The sequence below is a fragment of the Brassica napus genome, chromosome A9 (genome assembly GCF_020379485.1).
Source record: "Brassica napus cultivar Da-Ae chromosome A9, Da-Ae, whole genome shotgun sequence".
NCBI classification, from domain to species: Eukaryota; Viridiplantae; Streptophyta; class Magnoliopsida; order Brassicales; family Brassicaceae; genus Brassica; species Brassica napus.
This window is the reverse complement of record NC_063442.1, coordinates 27,822,397-27,838,749: the sequence shown is the minus strand read 5'-3', so window position 1 is coordinate 27,838,749 and position 16,353 is coordinate 27,822,397. Positions and strand designations below refer to the sequence as shown.

Genomic DNA, 16,353 nt, shown 5'->3' with positions numbered 1-16,353 from the left:
TTTTTCCAGTAAATTGAAATATATTGTCAACAAAATAGAGAAATATCTTCCAAATTTGAAAATAAAAACTACATATTAATAAATTAAAAAAAACTAGGAAAACATTACTCAATATGTCGGAGTGTAATAGGTGATTAGGTGGATAAACAAATGTCATAATAATAATAATCTGACTGACTATAAAAAGGACCATTTGTCTAATAAATTTATTTCTTTCCCCAAAAATATATATATTCCCATTAAAGCAGTCAGTAAAGTATTCGACTGATTGTTCCGTTGCCGAAATCGTGGATAATCAATAAAAAGAAATTAAAAAATAAAAGTAAAAAAAATCGGAGAAACCCTAAAACCCTTTCACGTCTTCACTCTCTCCACTGCAGAAGCCGACACCAACCAAAAGCAGGCAGAGAAGAGAGGAAGAAGAAGATAGCGAAAATGAGCAGCAACCATTGCTTACACCTCTCCCCCAATCACTCCTCCATCTTCACCTCCTCCAAGCTCTCCAACCCCAGACTCCTCTCCCGCTCCGCCTTCAACTACAGAGCCAAACCGAGACTCACCTCCTCCCCCTTCCTCCTCCCATGCCTCAATCGAAAAGCCTCCTCCGTCGTCACCCGGGTCCTCAACTCATCCACCCCCGACGAAAAGACCCAACCTTTCTCCCCTGAGATCGTCGGGAAGCGCACCGATCTGAAGAAAATCATGATCCTCGGCGCGGGCCCGATCGTAATCGGACAAGCCTGCGAGTTCGATTACTCGGGAACCCAAGCTTGTAAAGCCCTAAGAGAAGAGGGCTACGAAGTCATCCTCATCAACTCCAATCCCGCCACCATCATGACCGACCCGGAAACAGCTAACCGCACTTACATCGCCCCCATGACTCCCGACCTCGTCGAGCAGGTCATCGCCAAGGAGAGGCCCGACGCTCTCTTACCGACCATGGGCGGCCAGACAGCGTTAAACCTCGCGGTTGCTTTAGCAGAGAGCGGGGCCTTGGAGAGATACGGCGTCGAGCTGATCGGAGCCAAGCTTGACGCCATCAAGAAGGCGGAGGATCGCGAGCTGTTCAAGGAGGCGATGAAGAGCATCGGGCTAAAGACTCCGCCTTCCGGGATTGGCAACACTCTCGACGAGTGTTTCGACATCGCCGAGAGGATCGGTGAGTTCCCTTTGATTATCAGGCCCGCGTTTACCTTAGGTGGGACAGGTGGCGGCATTGCGTATAACAGAGAGGAGTTTGAGTCCATCTGTAAAGCCGGTTTGGCCGCGAGCGTGACGAGTCAGGTTCTTGTGGAGAAGTCTTTGCTTGGTTGGAAAGAGTATGAGCTTGAGGTTATGAGAGACTTGGCTGACAATGTTGTTATTATATGCTCCATTGAGAATATTGACCCTATGGGTGTGCACACTGGTGACTCCATCACCGTGGCGCCTGCGCAGACCCTGACGGATAGGGAGTACCAGCGGCTGAGGGATTACTCCATTGCGATTATTAGGGAGATTGGTGTTGAGTGCGGTGGGTCTAACGTGCAGTTTGCTGTGAACCCTGCTGATGGTGAAGTGATGATCATTGAGATGAACCCTAGGGTCTCGAGGTCCTCTGCTCTTGCTTCCAAGGCTACAGGGTTCCCCATTGCTAAGATGGCGGCGAAGCTGTCTGTTGGGTATACGTTGGATCAGATTCCTAATGACATCACTAGGAAAACGCCTGCGAGTTTTGAGCCTTCCATCGATTATGTTGTCACAAAGGTTTGCTGTCTCTTTCTTGTGCTTGCTTTTAGCTGTTTCTATGTTTGCGTAATGAGAGATGCTCTTTACTTTGAAGATTTACACAGTAATTATCCAGTTCAAAGTCAATACTTATTTTGCTCGGTTCTTTTTTTGGTCTGTTTCTTTGTAATGCAGATTCCTAGATTTGCATTTGAGAAGTTTCCAGGATCTCAACCCTTGCTGACGACACAGATGAAGTCTGTTGGGGAATCCATGGCTCTAGGTCGCACATTCCAAGAATCATTCCAGAAAGCTCTGAGATCTCTTGAGACCGGATTCTCAGGATGGGGCTGTGCAAAGATTAAAGAGCTAAACTGGGACTGGGATCAGCTAAAATACAGCCTTAGAGTTCCAAATCCGGACAGGATCCATGCCATATACGCTGCCATGAAGAAGGGTATGAAGGTTGATGAAATCCATGAGTTGAGCATGGTAGACAAGTGGTTCCTGACCCAGCTTAAAGAGCTCGTGGACGTGGAACAGTATCTAATGTCTGGACCACCCTTGGCGGAGATCACAAAGGCAGACCTCTACGAAGTCAAGAAGCGAGGGTTTAGTGATAAGCAAATCGCCTTTGCTACAAAGGCAACAGAGGAAGAAGTCCGTAGCAAGAGGATCTCTCTAGGAGTTGTTCCATCTTACAAGAGAGTGGATACATGTGCAGCAGAGTTTGAAGCGCACACACCTTACATGTACTCGTCGTATGATTTTGAGTGCGAGTCAGCACCAAACACCAAGAAGAAGGTTTTGATTTTGGGCGGAGGGCCAAACCGTATTGGCCAAGGGATTGAATTTGATTACTGCTGTTGCCACACATCTTTTGCCTTACAGGTCTGTCTTGTCTCTAGATGATCGATCTAAGCGTCCTGTTTTGCTGGAAATTACTTACAGATTGTTTTAAACTTTTTAATTGCAGGATGCTGGATATGAGACTATCATGTTGAACTCAAATCCTGAGACGGTATCAACCGATTATGATACAAGCGACAGGCTCTACTTTGAACCCCTCACGATCGAGGACGTTCTCAATGTTATTGACCTTGAGAAACCTGATGGCATAATCGTGCAGTTCGGTGGTCAAACGCCTCTGAAGCTTGCTCTCCCAATCAAAAACTATCTGGACAAGCACAAGCCCATGAGCTTGAGTGGTGAGGGGCCCGTTCGCATCTGGGGTACGTCACCCGACTCCATTGACGCTGCTGAAGACAGAGAGAGGTTCAATGCGATTCTCAACGAGCTGAAAATTGAGCAGCCCAAGGGAGGCATTGCGAAGAGCGAAGCTGATGCATTAGCCATAGCAAAGGAGATAGGCTACCCGGTTGTGGTGAGGCCTTCTTATGTTCTTGGTGGACGAGCAATGGAGATTGTGTATGATGACAGTAAACTTATAACCTATTTGGAGAATGCTGTTGAAGTTGACCCAGAGAGACCTGTTTTGGTAGATAGGTATCTCTCTGATGCCATTGAGATCGATGTTGATACTCTCACTGATTCCTATGGAAACGTTGTGATTGGTGGGATCATGGAGCATATCGAGCAAGCTGGTGTGCACTCTGGTGACTCTGCTTGTATGCTTCCAACGCAGACCATCCCTTCTTCTTGTTTGGAAACGATCAGGTCATGGACCACCAAGTTGGCGAAGAAGCTAAATGTTTGTGGGCTGATGAACTGTCAGTACGCAATCACATCATCTGGGGATGTGTTCTTGCTCGAAGCCAATCCACGAGCTTCACGTACTGTCCCTTTTGTCTCAAAGGCCATTGGACACCCTCTTGCCAAGTATGCAGCTCTGGTCATGTCCGGAAAATCACTCAAAGATCTCAACTTTGAAGAAGAAGTCATCCCTAAACACATCTCTGTGAAAGAAGCTGTGTTCCCATTCGAGAAGTTCCAAGGTTGTGATGTGATACTCGGGCCAGAGATGAGAAGCACGGGGGAAGTGATGAGCATCAGTTCCGAGTTCCCAAGCGCCTTTGCGATGGCTCAGATCGCTGCAGGTCAGAAGCTGCCTTTAACTGGTACAGTCTTCCTCAGCTTAAACGATATGACCAAACCCCACCTGGAGAAAATCGCGGTGTCCTTCCTCGACCTCGGGTTCAAGATCGTTGCTACCTCGGGGACAGCTCATTTCCTGGAACTGAAAGGCATTCCTGTGGAGAGAGTGTTGAAGTTGCATGAAGGAAGGCCACATGCTGCTGATATGGTGGCTAATGGTCAGATTCATCTGATGTTGATCACAAGCTCAGGCGATGCTCTTGATCAGAAGGATGGGAGGCAGCTGAGACAAATGGCTCTAGCCTACAAGGTCCCGGTTATCACCACTGTGGCTGGAGCATTGGCCACTGCTGAGGGAATCAAGAGCTTGAAGTCGAGTGCTATTAAAATGACTGCCCTTCAGGACTTCTTCGAGGTTAAGAATGAATCTTCTTTGCTCGTCTGAGTTGAGTTTTTTATTTCTATGTTTGATCGTTTGTGTGTGGAACCATTGCGATTTCAGTTAAATGTTTAACGGATTTTGTTTACTTATGAGCATTTCTATGAATAATCTTCAAAGGTCAATTTGTGAAATGCTATGTTAGGTGTCATTTGTTAGTCAGCTTCGTCCTTGTGACATGCAGGTCTTTGTTTTTATCAGATTCATCTAAAATTCAATAATGCTGCACGAAATATATTCGTTGAATATGTAAAATTTGTTAAACATTTAGTTTGAGTTTGTTGCCAACAAGAGTCGCATTTTCTGTAGGCTCACGCCATTTTAGTTTATTACAGAACACAAGGACATAATGCTCGTACCCATCAAGGCTTTAAACTTGTGTATTTTTGCATCAATTTGCTTAATGGCTGCAGTTGAATGAACATAAACCATTTTGGTTATCACACAACACAAGTTAAGAGAAACGAGTTATTTAATTAATGACAGAATCAAACAGACTGGCAAATTTTACATCTGAAAGTCTTAACCATCCATCACAAACACAAACCCTTTCCTCACTCTCACTCGAATTCAAAAAGACTGAAGCAAATTACAAAATAAAACTTCGCTCACTTTCCGGGAACGAAGTTGGTGGCGAAGGCCCAAGCGTTGTTGTTGACTGGATCAGCCAAATGGTCAGCAAGGTTCTCCAACGGTCCCTTACCTGTGACAATGGCTTGAACAAAGAATCCAAACATAGAGAACATAGCCAACCTTCCGTTCTTGATCTCCTTCACCTTCAACTCGGCGAAGGCCTCTGGGTCGGTAGCAAGGCCCAATGGGTCGAAGCTGCCTCCTGGGTAAAGCAAGTCCTCTGCTTCTCCCAATGGTCCCTCTCCGGCGACTCTGTAACCCTCTACAGCTCCCATGAGGATCACCTGAGTGGCCCAAATGGCTAAGATGCTCTGAGCGTGGACCAAGCTCGGGTTGCCCAAGTAGTCAAGTCCTCCCTCGCTGAAGATTTGTGAGCCGGCCTTGAACCAAACCGCCTCTCCGAACTTGACTCCGTTCCTGGCCAACAACTCCGGGAAGACACAGCCTAGGGCTCCAAGCATGGCCCATCTGCAGTGGATAACTTCTAGCTCACGGTTCCTTGCGAATGTCTCGGGATCGGCTGAAAGGCCGGCGGTGTCCCATCCGTAGTCTCCTGGGAACTCCCCGGTAAGGTAGCTTGGTGGCTCGCCAGAGAATGGACCCAAGTACTTGACTCTTTCGGAACCGTACCATGGGCTGCCTGATGGTCCCTTTGGCTTGGCGACGGTCTTCCTCATTGTCACACGGCCGCTTCCAAGGACTTCTGATGCTGCAGGAGAAAGCTTCACGGCCTTTCCGGCGAAGGCAGGGGAGGAGAGAGCCATTGTTGAAGAGGCCATTGACGTTTTTTTTTGTTTTTTTTATTTGGCGACTAACTTGTGAGTGAGAGTGATTGAAAACGTTAGGATATGTTTGGATTAAATAGAGATATTGTGAGTAAGGTTTGTTATCTGTGAAGTAATATTTATCTCTTTACTCATTGGGTATTGAGATTCTTGTTTATCGTTTTATTGATCTTATGTGGCAGCCTCTCTAGTCCACTAGATTTTGCTTTGATTCTTTCATATCGCAGCCAAAACATTTTTAGACCACAAGTTGTATGAGTTGTCGTATACTTTTATAACGGTAACACTACTACCATTGGGACTTTGCAAAAATAACTTCAGTTTGTGTAAATTATTAACACCGATATTTCAATTGTAAGTCCTTGACTTTTACCAATTTACAGCGTCCAGAAGCATCGTTTCCGTTGATACATTATTCAGTTACTTGAAAATTCTAATGGATATCTTGAAACTCTTGGATCTTTTAATGTTCTATCGAAATGTAAAGACCCAAGAAATACTAATATGTTCGAGTATCAAATGTCGACCAATAATTCTTCAAAACCTTGAAGTATCTTCGGCATGATTGTTTTTTTTTTTAACACAACTTAATTTCATTAAATTTCAATGTTTTTGGGTACAACCGTACTACTAGAGGGAATCAAACATCCTCTTTGATTATAAGCATAAACTACATAAACAAACGAAGCTAAAATAGATAGGTCTTCGTAAGAAGATGACAACGAATTCAAAGCAAAGCTTGAATGCGTCGATAAAAGCTTCACGACAAAGTCGGACAACTGAAAGTTAGTCACAAGTAACGTTGAAACCCAGTTTTCACCAACGAGATAAACCGAAGTAGTCTCGCTTGCATCTTCGGCATAATTGTTCACACCAATATTTATACATAAAAGGTATATACATATCTTGAAATGACTAATGATATTTACACTTTCGACAAATCCTAGAGATCTATGTGGTGCTTTTGTTGACGACGCATCTGCACAAACGACAAATAGACATTTAGTTCAAAAAATTGATTCTCACATAACATAGGTAATTATAAAAGCAATTACTTTTTTAACACCTCTCAAAAGCGCGTTATTGAGTAGATCATGCTCCAAGTCAATTTTGAATGTTTCCATTGCACTATTACAATCTTCCATGAGCATCAAACATTACTCTTGCTGGAAAAAAACAAAGAAGTGAGTTGTCATACATATGAAATTATACATTTCTCATTTTCAAATGCACTAACTTTGAGTAAAAACTGTGGTTTAAGTCATTTTCAAGACAATATTGATACGGTTTCATAGTATTATAATTCCTCTTTTAAGAATTACAATGTTGTTACACAACTTTCATGTTTAGTGTAACGTGTTACGATATATAATTACATGTTATAATGTTTAATGAATACTTCACTTAAAAGTTTTATTGCATCATGGTATTTGTGCAATATTGTATATCAGTCTAAGTTTACCTCATTGATGTTTGTTTTTTTCTCTTATTTTAAAAGCAAAATCATTTTTTATTTATTCATCATTTTTTTCTTTTTCTGCCTCATTGAATGTCTTGCTATTTCAAAAATATGATACAACTAGACTCTACTCGATACAAAGGTGGAAACTGATTAATACTTATTCAACTACTTTCCAAGTTACTCCCCCATTGGAATTACTCATCCTTCTTTGCCACAACCTCAGATTTCTCCTCAGCCATTTCCCAAGATTTTTTGTAAGCCGTTTCCTCAGCTTTAGATTTCTTCTCCTCAGCTAGAACTTTGTTGTATGTATACCCAATTAACAACATATCCTTCACGTTTTTGGGAGAGAACTCTTTCACCTTCAAGTGGCCCTGTAGAAGAACCACCAACCCAAGACCACACCTATGACAATAATGTCTAGTTGGTTGAAAGCTTCTTGGTCAGGAGCAGGTGACAGAAGAGGAGAAACCCTTACTGCTACGTTTCTGAGCCAAACTAATTTTCTACCAATTCATAGCCTAACAGCTCATGCTGTGCGTCTTAGCAGATGAGAGACAATTTGAGTAGCAACATTTGTTTTTTTGCCTGCTTCCAAGACTACTGGATTCAGAGCCAGTGTGTTACTGAGGTCTCTGAACCTAGTGTGCCAGGTAAAGCACCATCAACCACTGCTTTGCTTAACCTACGAGAAGAGTAGATAAAGCTCAAACTCTTATGTCTTGACTCAACAACCATCATATGGCCTCTAATAGCGACCTCTGCTTCATTGGAGACCTCGACTGCTTTTGACACGTCAGATCTCAGTTCTTCCTGATGAGATAAAGATAACTTCCTCAAATTCAACAATCTTCTTGCTCCAAACATAACTTCTGGGATGAAAGGATTTGGGTTTGGAAATTAGGGTTCTTCTTTTCCTGCAAATGTGCTTTGTATTGCGAGTCTACTGTTTTGGTTTGATTAAAATTTGAAATCAATCAAACCCTCGGTTTCCATAAATCGAACCTACTTGAAACCTCTCCCTAATAATCACCCTTCCAGTACGTAATATTTTAGTTAGCAAACAAAACAAAATGAGTGAAAATTATAACGATATTTTTTTCTATAAAAATTTGTCTGATCATAATTTTATTGTAATAATGATGAAGAAGACACAATCTTGGAGGTAACTAAGATTTTCTTCTAATTTTATTTTAAATATACGATATTCAATATCATATATATAATTTTCAAACTTTATATAATTTTATAAACTCCATCCCACCTACAAAATATTAAACTTTCAAAATAATCAATAAATTATAAACGAAAATATTATGGTATTTTTTAAGGTAGTATTAAAAATGGTATCCAAGTTATAGTAATTCAAGCAATTCTACTTTTTCCATTTTAGATTTGTAGTTTTTCCTGTGTGTGCTTTTATTATTTTCAAATTACTTGCTTCACATTTTCTAGTAACAATAAGGCCGTTTTATTAAACTAATCCAATGTTAAATAATTTTCTTCATCCATTACTTTTTAATGATATATTTCCATAATAATATTTTAATTAAAATGAATTAGAAAAAATACTACATAGTAAAGAAATGTAATAAGATGATGAAGCTTGATTTGTTTTTGATCAAACACATATAGAGATCACTTACAGTAACAATAATAATAATCTATTTTTGTGATGAAACACAAAAATATATATCAAACATGTGTTTGATTTTTGCTAATTTATTATAAATAATTTTTAAAAAAATAATAGGATTAAAAAAAAATGAAAATGTTCAATTTTATAATTATTTAGAATTTAAAAAAATAAAATTACTACCAAATACTCTTTTACATTTTTTTAATGATTTTAGGAAAGAAAAATTACTATCATAAAATCTCATAAAATTATCTTCTTTTTAGAATTTCAGAAAATTAAATTACTATCAAAATAGTAATTTATAGTTACTATTAAAAAATTAAATTACAATTTTTACAATTTGTATCACTACTATTTTTACAATTTCTTTTAATTAAAAATTTTTTAGTATCATGTTTATCAAATAACTTTTCATAATTCTCTTTTGGTTAGGGGCTTTAACCATATGTGGACTCCATTTTATGCTAACACTCATACACTAACCTTATAAAAAGCTGTTAATAAAATATATAACATTCATTATTTCGTCTTCTTTTGATGAATATCTCAACACCGGATGTGATGATGGTATTATTTCTTTTGTGAATGTATTAATGTAATGTTTTTGAGGTTTTCTGCATGTGCTGAGATAAATATCTTGCTTTTACTTTATCTACTCTTTTTTCATTCGTCTGTCTCTCTAGCCAAGTGTCGTCATTTAATCTTATAAATTGTTATATGAAAGATTCAATAACAATGTGATGATATACATGTGGTATTTCATAAGTGATTCTCTCAGGATTTCAACAAGATAGAGAGATCAAGCCTTATACGTGTCATTTTATGAATGGATGCTTAACCATCTCCTCAAACGTTACAAGATTTTTTACAACGGACCCACAGTTACCACGTAAGCGAACAAAAAATCTAAGCACCAGAAAAATATGTCAACAGCCAATAGAAACACCAGACACTGATATTCTAAGATGAGATATTATTCTGACATTATATTATATGCTCTCCTGTTAGTTTAAAAAGTAAAACATTTTTTTTAACACTGTTTAATTCAAACATTTCCTGGACAAAGTTCCGAGAGTACAAACTCAAAACAGGAGTAACAGACACTCACCAGTAGGTGATATAAGTAAAGCTCAACCAAGCAAAAAACAACAATCCATATTAGAAAAAGATCCAACCAACATACTGGTTTTTGTGGACCAATTCCATGGCATCTCGGCTTCAAATCCAGCTTGCTCAAAGCTGTAACCAAAGGAGACATTACTTGTTATCTCCATAGCATAGTACACTACCAGATTACTGAGACAATTTCAAAGGTCTCGGGAATATTTCATGGAGTAAAGAGTTGCTTCCCAGTCAGCACAAACTGATGGGAGAAAAGGTAAATATGAATCTCTTGTTTAACCCTCATCCCAAGATAATCATAGATCTCGGTGAAGCCACAAGTGCAATTCATATAACCTACAACAACAAACGGTTGACGTATAATATCGAACAAGCTTGAACCAATAAGAGACTGGACCTAGCACGAAGCAGCGGAGCAGAACGAGAGCACCACCAGCCTGTCGAACAATCTTGAACCAAGAAGAACCACCAAACAATCTTTCAAACGAAAGTAGAGGGAATACCCGAGATGAAACGAACATGAGCACAACCCGGATAGAACACATCAACGAAGACTAGCATCATTTTAGTGAACCCATCAGAAGGCTCGATTAAACACAAATCCATAAATATAAGGCCCTAACCAAAGAGACGACGAATCACCACAGCCATGATCAGGTTCACCATGGTACGCAACAATGACGAACACCAGCAGCGAACAAACCCGCTATTGCAAAAAGAAAATCAAAGCCGGAAAGACTAGAAGACAAACCACGAGATATGAGGAAGCAAGGATAGAGATCTGAAGAGACTCAACCCGGTTGCACCCGCCGAGCTTCACGGGTCCCCACGAGGAAGATGCAAGCTTCGAGACTCCATCCCTTTCAGATGAGTCCGAAACAGAGAGAGTGGGGACGACGTCGGCAAGAAAAAATGATTGCACCAATCTACAACAAATCAGCTCCAAGCTCGCAACCTCTATCTCTACATCTCAAAAACACATAACCGAGATTGTAGATCAAAAGGGAGGGAGAGAGCGACACTCCCGGTGGTGGCGAGGAGCGCCAACCGCCGGAAAAGCGAAAAGATTAAGCGGCGGTGGTCTTTAGTCGAGAAAGAATATGAAACAAAATCAAGCTCTAAAGGTTTGAGTTTTCTTTTTCTTTGAAAAAAAAAAGTAAAACATTAACTTACAAGTTTAAAGATAAACGCTTAGACTGTTAGACAGGTAATTCACAGAAGTGCCTGCGGCAAAAACGAAAGCAACATCATCTCAAAGGGATACAAAGACCGTTTCCATGATGTTGACATTAAACTCTCTTAATTTCTGAGGAGAGAATAGCTTAGGATATTCTAACCAAAGTATCATGTTCATGAAGGAAATCAGACAGAACACAACTTAACATCGTCCATGGGTCTGAATTTGACAATATTAATCATGAAAAGCGATTAAAAGAGATATTTCTCCATTTGTTCGCGGTGGATGGATCGTAAACCGTAACGGGGCTAATTCGATTGAATACAACTTCGAGTCTTTTCTGCGCCATGTAATATGATGCGTGACGAGATTGCGAAGCTAGCTCCCTAATGTCTTCGGCTTTTGGAACCGTGTCTTTCCCTCTGACCACCATGATTAGGGTTTGGTTGAAACCAAAGCTGGTTCTTAGAGGACATTGGAACTAATAAACCCATTTATAAAATTTTATTTAAATTTTATTTTTTAAAATAAGGCGCGTGTAAAAAAGGCCGCTAAAAATTTTTGGACAAATGATATAGCTAAAGTTGGAGACAAAGTTCACTAATGTCCATTTAATATTTTTTACAGAAAAGTGATAATTCTCATATAAATTAAAAAAATTATCCTTCGTTATGCATGAGTTTTATATCAAATACACAAGACATTCTAATATATACTTTTCAATTTTAGTGGTCATATAGAACAAATCTTATAAACACAAAGTATAAAAGTAACCATAGGTAATAACTTGAAGATCATAGTGCAAAGAATATAAAATTTGTTATCCCCTTTCTATTAATTGGGAAGCATTTTTTAAGTTGTAACTTAAAGTACAAAGCTGACATGTCAGCCTGACAGTCTTCCTCAGAGTACACATTAAATGTTTTTTTTTACTAGAGATTACATTTTTTGGTCGTATGGACCAACCTATATTTAAACTACCGACAAGTTATTCTATATTAATATACGTAAAATGAATGATTACGAAAGTTACGCCCCCATCAATGAATCTGGTTCTACTTTAAACCAGTTACACTAATAACTCTATTTCTTTTTAAACTTTTTGACAGGTGGTGTCCGTTACAACTATACGAAAAACTGAATGAACATATGAAATGGGGCAAGATCAGTGAACATTATAATTTAACATCCTAAACTTAAACATGAGCCTGTCATTGAACATTCGAAATTCAAAAAAATGTTTATATATGTTTATCAGAAAGTGTAACACATGGATCAAAACTTGATCTTAGTTCAACTGATGTACGATCAATAAAACCATCGATACTCAACAAACTTTTGTAGCAAATATTTATTTGTTCCTGTATAATTAATAAAGTTTTCGCAAGTTTTTTACTTTTTTTCTCAAGTTCTACTAAACTTAGTTATAACGTAACATACACATGTTACATGATGGCATTTTTGCATTTGTTTAAAATTATATGTATATTTCATAATATGTACACTGATTTAAATGCAAATAGTGGATTAAATTGTAATTGTGTCTTGTATGATAGTTTTTAATTTTTTAAACTCTAAAAAATCGTTAACCACTGGATAGCTTAACCGAAAAACATTGTTAACATACCTCGAAGAAAAACCGGAATTGGATGTGGTTTCGATTTGCTTTGCCGACACGTTTTCCTGTAAAAGTCAAAGGAAATATTTGTTAGGAGCTTATTTCTATAATGTTCCTCTTCAGAGCATTTAATTCAATATATTCACGTTCGTACATTAACTTGATATGCACTCAAAGAACTATACTTCCAATATATCATATCTTTCTTATACAAGGTAATATTGTCAAACAAATATTACAGTAAATAACGATTTGATTGAACAAAGGAAATTGTTTGGTTGCCAAGCGAAACATTAAATTGTGCTCATAAATTTATAATATATTGAAATAACATATGCACGACCCTAACGTTCTCTTATATATAAAGGGGATTCACACTAGGTATACCATCATCAGTTAACACCATCGACACTAAACCCTTTCACACATTTGTTAAGATAAACGAACCCTCGCTGAAGAAAGCGAACCAGTTTAAGCCATCGAATCTGAAAACAAAAAAACGACAACATTACATTCGACAAATATTCTGCAATCTTACATCTAGATTTAGGTTACAATTTGATTAAGTTCAACGGAACATCACCTTTTTCGCTGGTTGGGTGCAATCCGAATTGAGAAACCCTTATCCCCTTTCTATTCCGACCATCGAAACACCGTGGAGATTTTTTTTTTTCTGTCGCTTCTCTTGAGTAAATAGAGAACAAAACAAAAACATAGCCCATTTGATATTGTAAGCCCAATAAATTAGATACAATACAATATGGTTTACAATCTTTTCGCGGCCTTATACCTTAATTTTATAATACGGCTCAATCCGTTTGAGTTATAATTTGAATTGTAATTATTATGCGTAGAGACAAAATTATATTTTTTCAATATTTTAGACGTTCAATAACCACTAATCACCGTAATATAAACTCTATACATAATTCAAATCAAAATTCATTTATAGATTTTACACCCCGCGCACGGCGCAGATTATCACCTAGTTATTATGTATTTGTGGTAGGTAGATGTCGATCATTTGGACGGCCGGACCTCTGTTATGTTGTGTATATGATTAATGTAAGTACAAAAATTATAAAAAAAATTGTTCCATGTTTGGTAACCATGTAATATACATGTGAAAGTATTTCATTTGATTGAATGTTGTAACAATTAAACTGCATATCTGATGCGTATATGGTTTATGTAAATATGAAAGAGCAATTGCATTCTATAGACACATTTCAAACATTATTTAGCTAAATGACTCAATATGAAATGTATTTACTTTAAAATATAGAATTCCTGAGTTTAAAATTATGTGTTATTCTATAAAAATTAATATAGAATAGAACTAAAAGTTCTTGTTAAGAAAAAAAAATAGAATGTGAAATTTATGTCTGTTTGAATTTTTCTAAATATGTCATATGTAAGTGATGTATATGTTTTTAACATAGTTGGTTGACTTAATCATATTGGTATATGAAATTTAGATCAAATAAAAAGTGATGGAGTTGAAAACAAAAAGAAGAACAAAAGAGAAAGATGAAGAGGTACAATGGTTAGGATTGTATAAAGATAGAAATTGTAATATAACTTTATATACATAATATTCTAGCCACGGTTTTTTTTTGTCTATATATTAAATTATCTTTTTATAGTTATACAATACAGTATTCAATCTTTAATGAATCAAATAAACTACAAACTCAATTACTATGTAATCGGATGATCCACTCAAACTTAGATCTCCACAATTTTTACCTATTTTTATATTAACAAACGACATTCTTCTTCTCACTATTTGCTCATTATCTGCTCATTATTTGCTTATTATATGATGATACGGCTGAAAGGTATCCGTAAAATCATCTTCTTTAATTTAAGATGCATACTTCAAAGTTTAAATAATTAGATGGTTAAAAATAACATTCATTTTTGCATGTAAAATGTGCAAATATTCATATATAACATAATATATATAAAATATGGGATATTCGTATAAATGTGATCAATAGATGTAACCAACAATACAAAATAAGTTTCAGAAAACATGAAGCAAACAACCGTAGCAAACATAGACAGAAATAAGGTCTTAACACATCACAAAACGTCATCAAAAGATACGTAGATCCAAGCAAGAGTGAATAATCACGAAACCGGCTTCAATGATGCGCTCTTTGCCACCACCTTAAAACGTGTTGCTGTCTTGATGGGAGGGTCCACAATCATTCCGCGTTTTGATGGAGGAGGCATTAGTGTCCAAGTTTGGTGCTCAAACTCTGCTGATCTCCAATGGTGGTGTAAGTAAACCAAGCTCAGTTTCTCTCCACTGACACCCAATGGCTTTGCTGACACTTCGGATAATGCACTCACTGGACTCCAATTGTGAGTCTTGAAGAAGACATTATGAAAGAACTTTTTTGCTTTTGCTTTATTTCTATTTGAGAATGAAGAGGTGTAAAGAAATTTGTGTGGATCGGTAGTATTTATATTAGTTTTATTGAAGATTGAGGAAGAAATGTTAAATTTTCTAATGTACAAAGAGATAAAATTTAAGTACAAGCAGAAGTTACCATCGACTACTTCAGTCAAGGAATAAAACATGAAGTAAGACTTTGAGTATTTACTATTATGTCCAACATAAGTCACCATAGACTACTTCAATATCACACAGTATGAATGCTAAAGAAGACTCCATACATTAAAGTATACACTGGGTCCAAATTAAGGACCGGTTCATGCGTTACTCAAAACAAAACTTCAAGATTGCATCTGGAATTTACTGGACAAGTATGAAGAGCTTGAGACACAAGTCGACACGAGAAAAATGGAAGAGCTTTAGGTGCTTATTGAGTTTGATTTAAATGATGTTATATGTTTTAAGTTTATTACAAATAAAGCTATTATCTTTCAAATTATAAAATTTTGAGTCTCTAACTTGTCTATTTTATTAACTAGCTAGGTGCGGAGACCCCGCGCAAGCGCGGGGCTGGTTACTTTGGATATCGGTGGGGCGGTATGATTTACGGGATGTTGATGTTGTTTAAGATTTGTGCAAATTAAAAAATAAAATTTATCGGAAGTAAGACAACAAAATTGATCTTAGCTTTTGACGATTAACTCAAGTTAGAGACATCTCCCAAAACAGAAGGAAAATTCAAAAAGTATAATTAAGGTAAAATATATAGAATGTAAAAAGGCCTAAACATGAAACAGAGAGCGTGGAACAACGGAAAGGGAAAGAGAAGAAGATGAAGAAGCTTACGTCAGGTATATGAAACTAAAAAGACAGATATTGTGACAGCGCAGCACCAACTTATTTGAGGGTCCATATCAAGTTATCAACTCTGTATATATCCGTTGTTTGAATAAATACTCAAAGTTTCAAACTACTTGCATTACAAAATTTTTTCTTTTTTTCAAAATACACATTGTTTGCTAGTAATTGTTAGGGAGCTCAAGGACCGTAGTAGCATATATTAAAGCTACACAAATCTTCATCGCTAAGAGCACACATTGTCTACATCCTCAACGTTAGGATATTCCATGTAACACTTCTCCTCGTCTTCCTCGTCACGGGTTCCATCTTCATCTTGTAAACTCCAAGTAACCATCTTCCAAAACGCAGCACTCCACTTCTCTTCCCTCTTCAGGCTTAGCGGTGGTCTGTGACAAAATCCAGCCGTTGGATTGAAACAGAGCTCTTATATTGGCTCTGTGGTTCATAA

General features: G+C 37.6%; 2 protein-coding genes across 2 annotated transcripts; one reads left to right on the top strand and one right to left on the bottom strand.

Moving 5' to 3' along the window:
• Positions 1–292: 292 nt before the first annotated feature.
• Positions 293–4,326, top strand: LOC106367373 (carbamoyl-phosphate synthase large chain, chloroplastic). The gene is made up of 3 exons (XM_048740054.1): positions 293–1,746; positions 1,903–2,598; positions 2,684–4,326. Exons 1-3 carry the CDS (start codon positions 436–438, stop codon positions 4,205–4,207), a joined length of 3,531 nt encoding a protein of 1,176 aa, XP_048596011.1. The 5' UTR covers positions 293–435; the 3' UTR covers positions 4,208–4,326.
• A 329-nt stretch (positions 4,327–4,655) lies between these two features.
• LOC106367374 (chlorophyll a-b binding protein 1, chloroplastic) lies at positions 4,656–5,749 on the bottom strand. Its single transcript, XM_013807139.2, has one exon. The coding sequence runs from the start codon at positions 5,611–5,613 to the stop codon at positions 4,810–4,812; it is 804 nt and encodes a 267-aa protein (XP_013662593.1). The 5' UTR covers positions 5,614–5,749; the 3' UTR covers positions 4,656–4,809.
• Positions 5,750–16,353: the final 10,604 nt, after the last annotated feature.

Excerpts from the sequence above, each read along its gene's own strand:
- LOC106367373 (XM_048740054.1), top strand. The coding sequence starts at position 436 with ATGAGCAGCAACCATTGCTTACACCTCTCCCCCAATCACTCCTCCATC. Across the intron at positions 1,747-1,902 it reads TCGATTATGTTGTCACAAAG|ATTCCTAGATTTGCATTTGA; the intron begins GTTTGCTGTCTC and ends TTTGTAATGCAG. Across the intron at positions 2,599-2,683 it reads ACACATCTTTTGCCTTACAG|GATGCTGGATATGAGACTAT; the intron begins GTCTGTCTTGTC and ends TTTTAATTGCAG.
- LOC106367374 (XM_013807139.2), bottom strand. The coding sequence starts at position 5,613 with ATGGCCTCTTCAACAATGGCTCTCTCCTCCCCTGCCTTCGCCGGAAAG.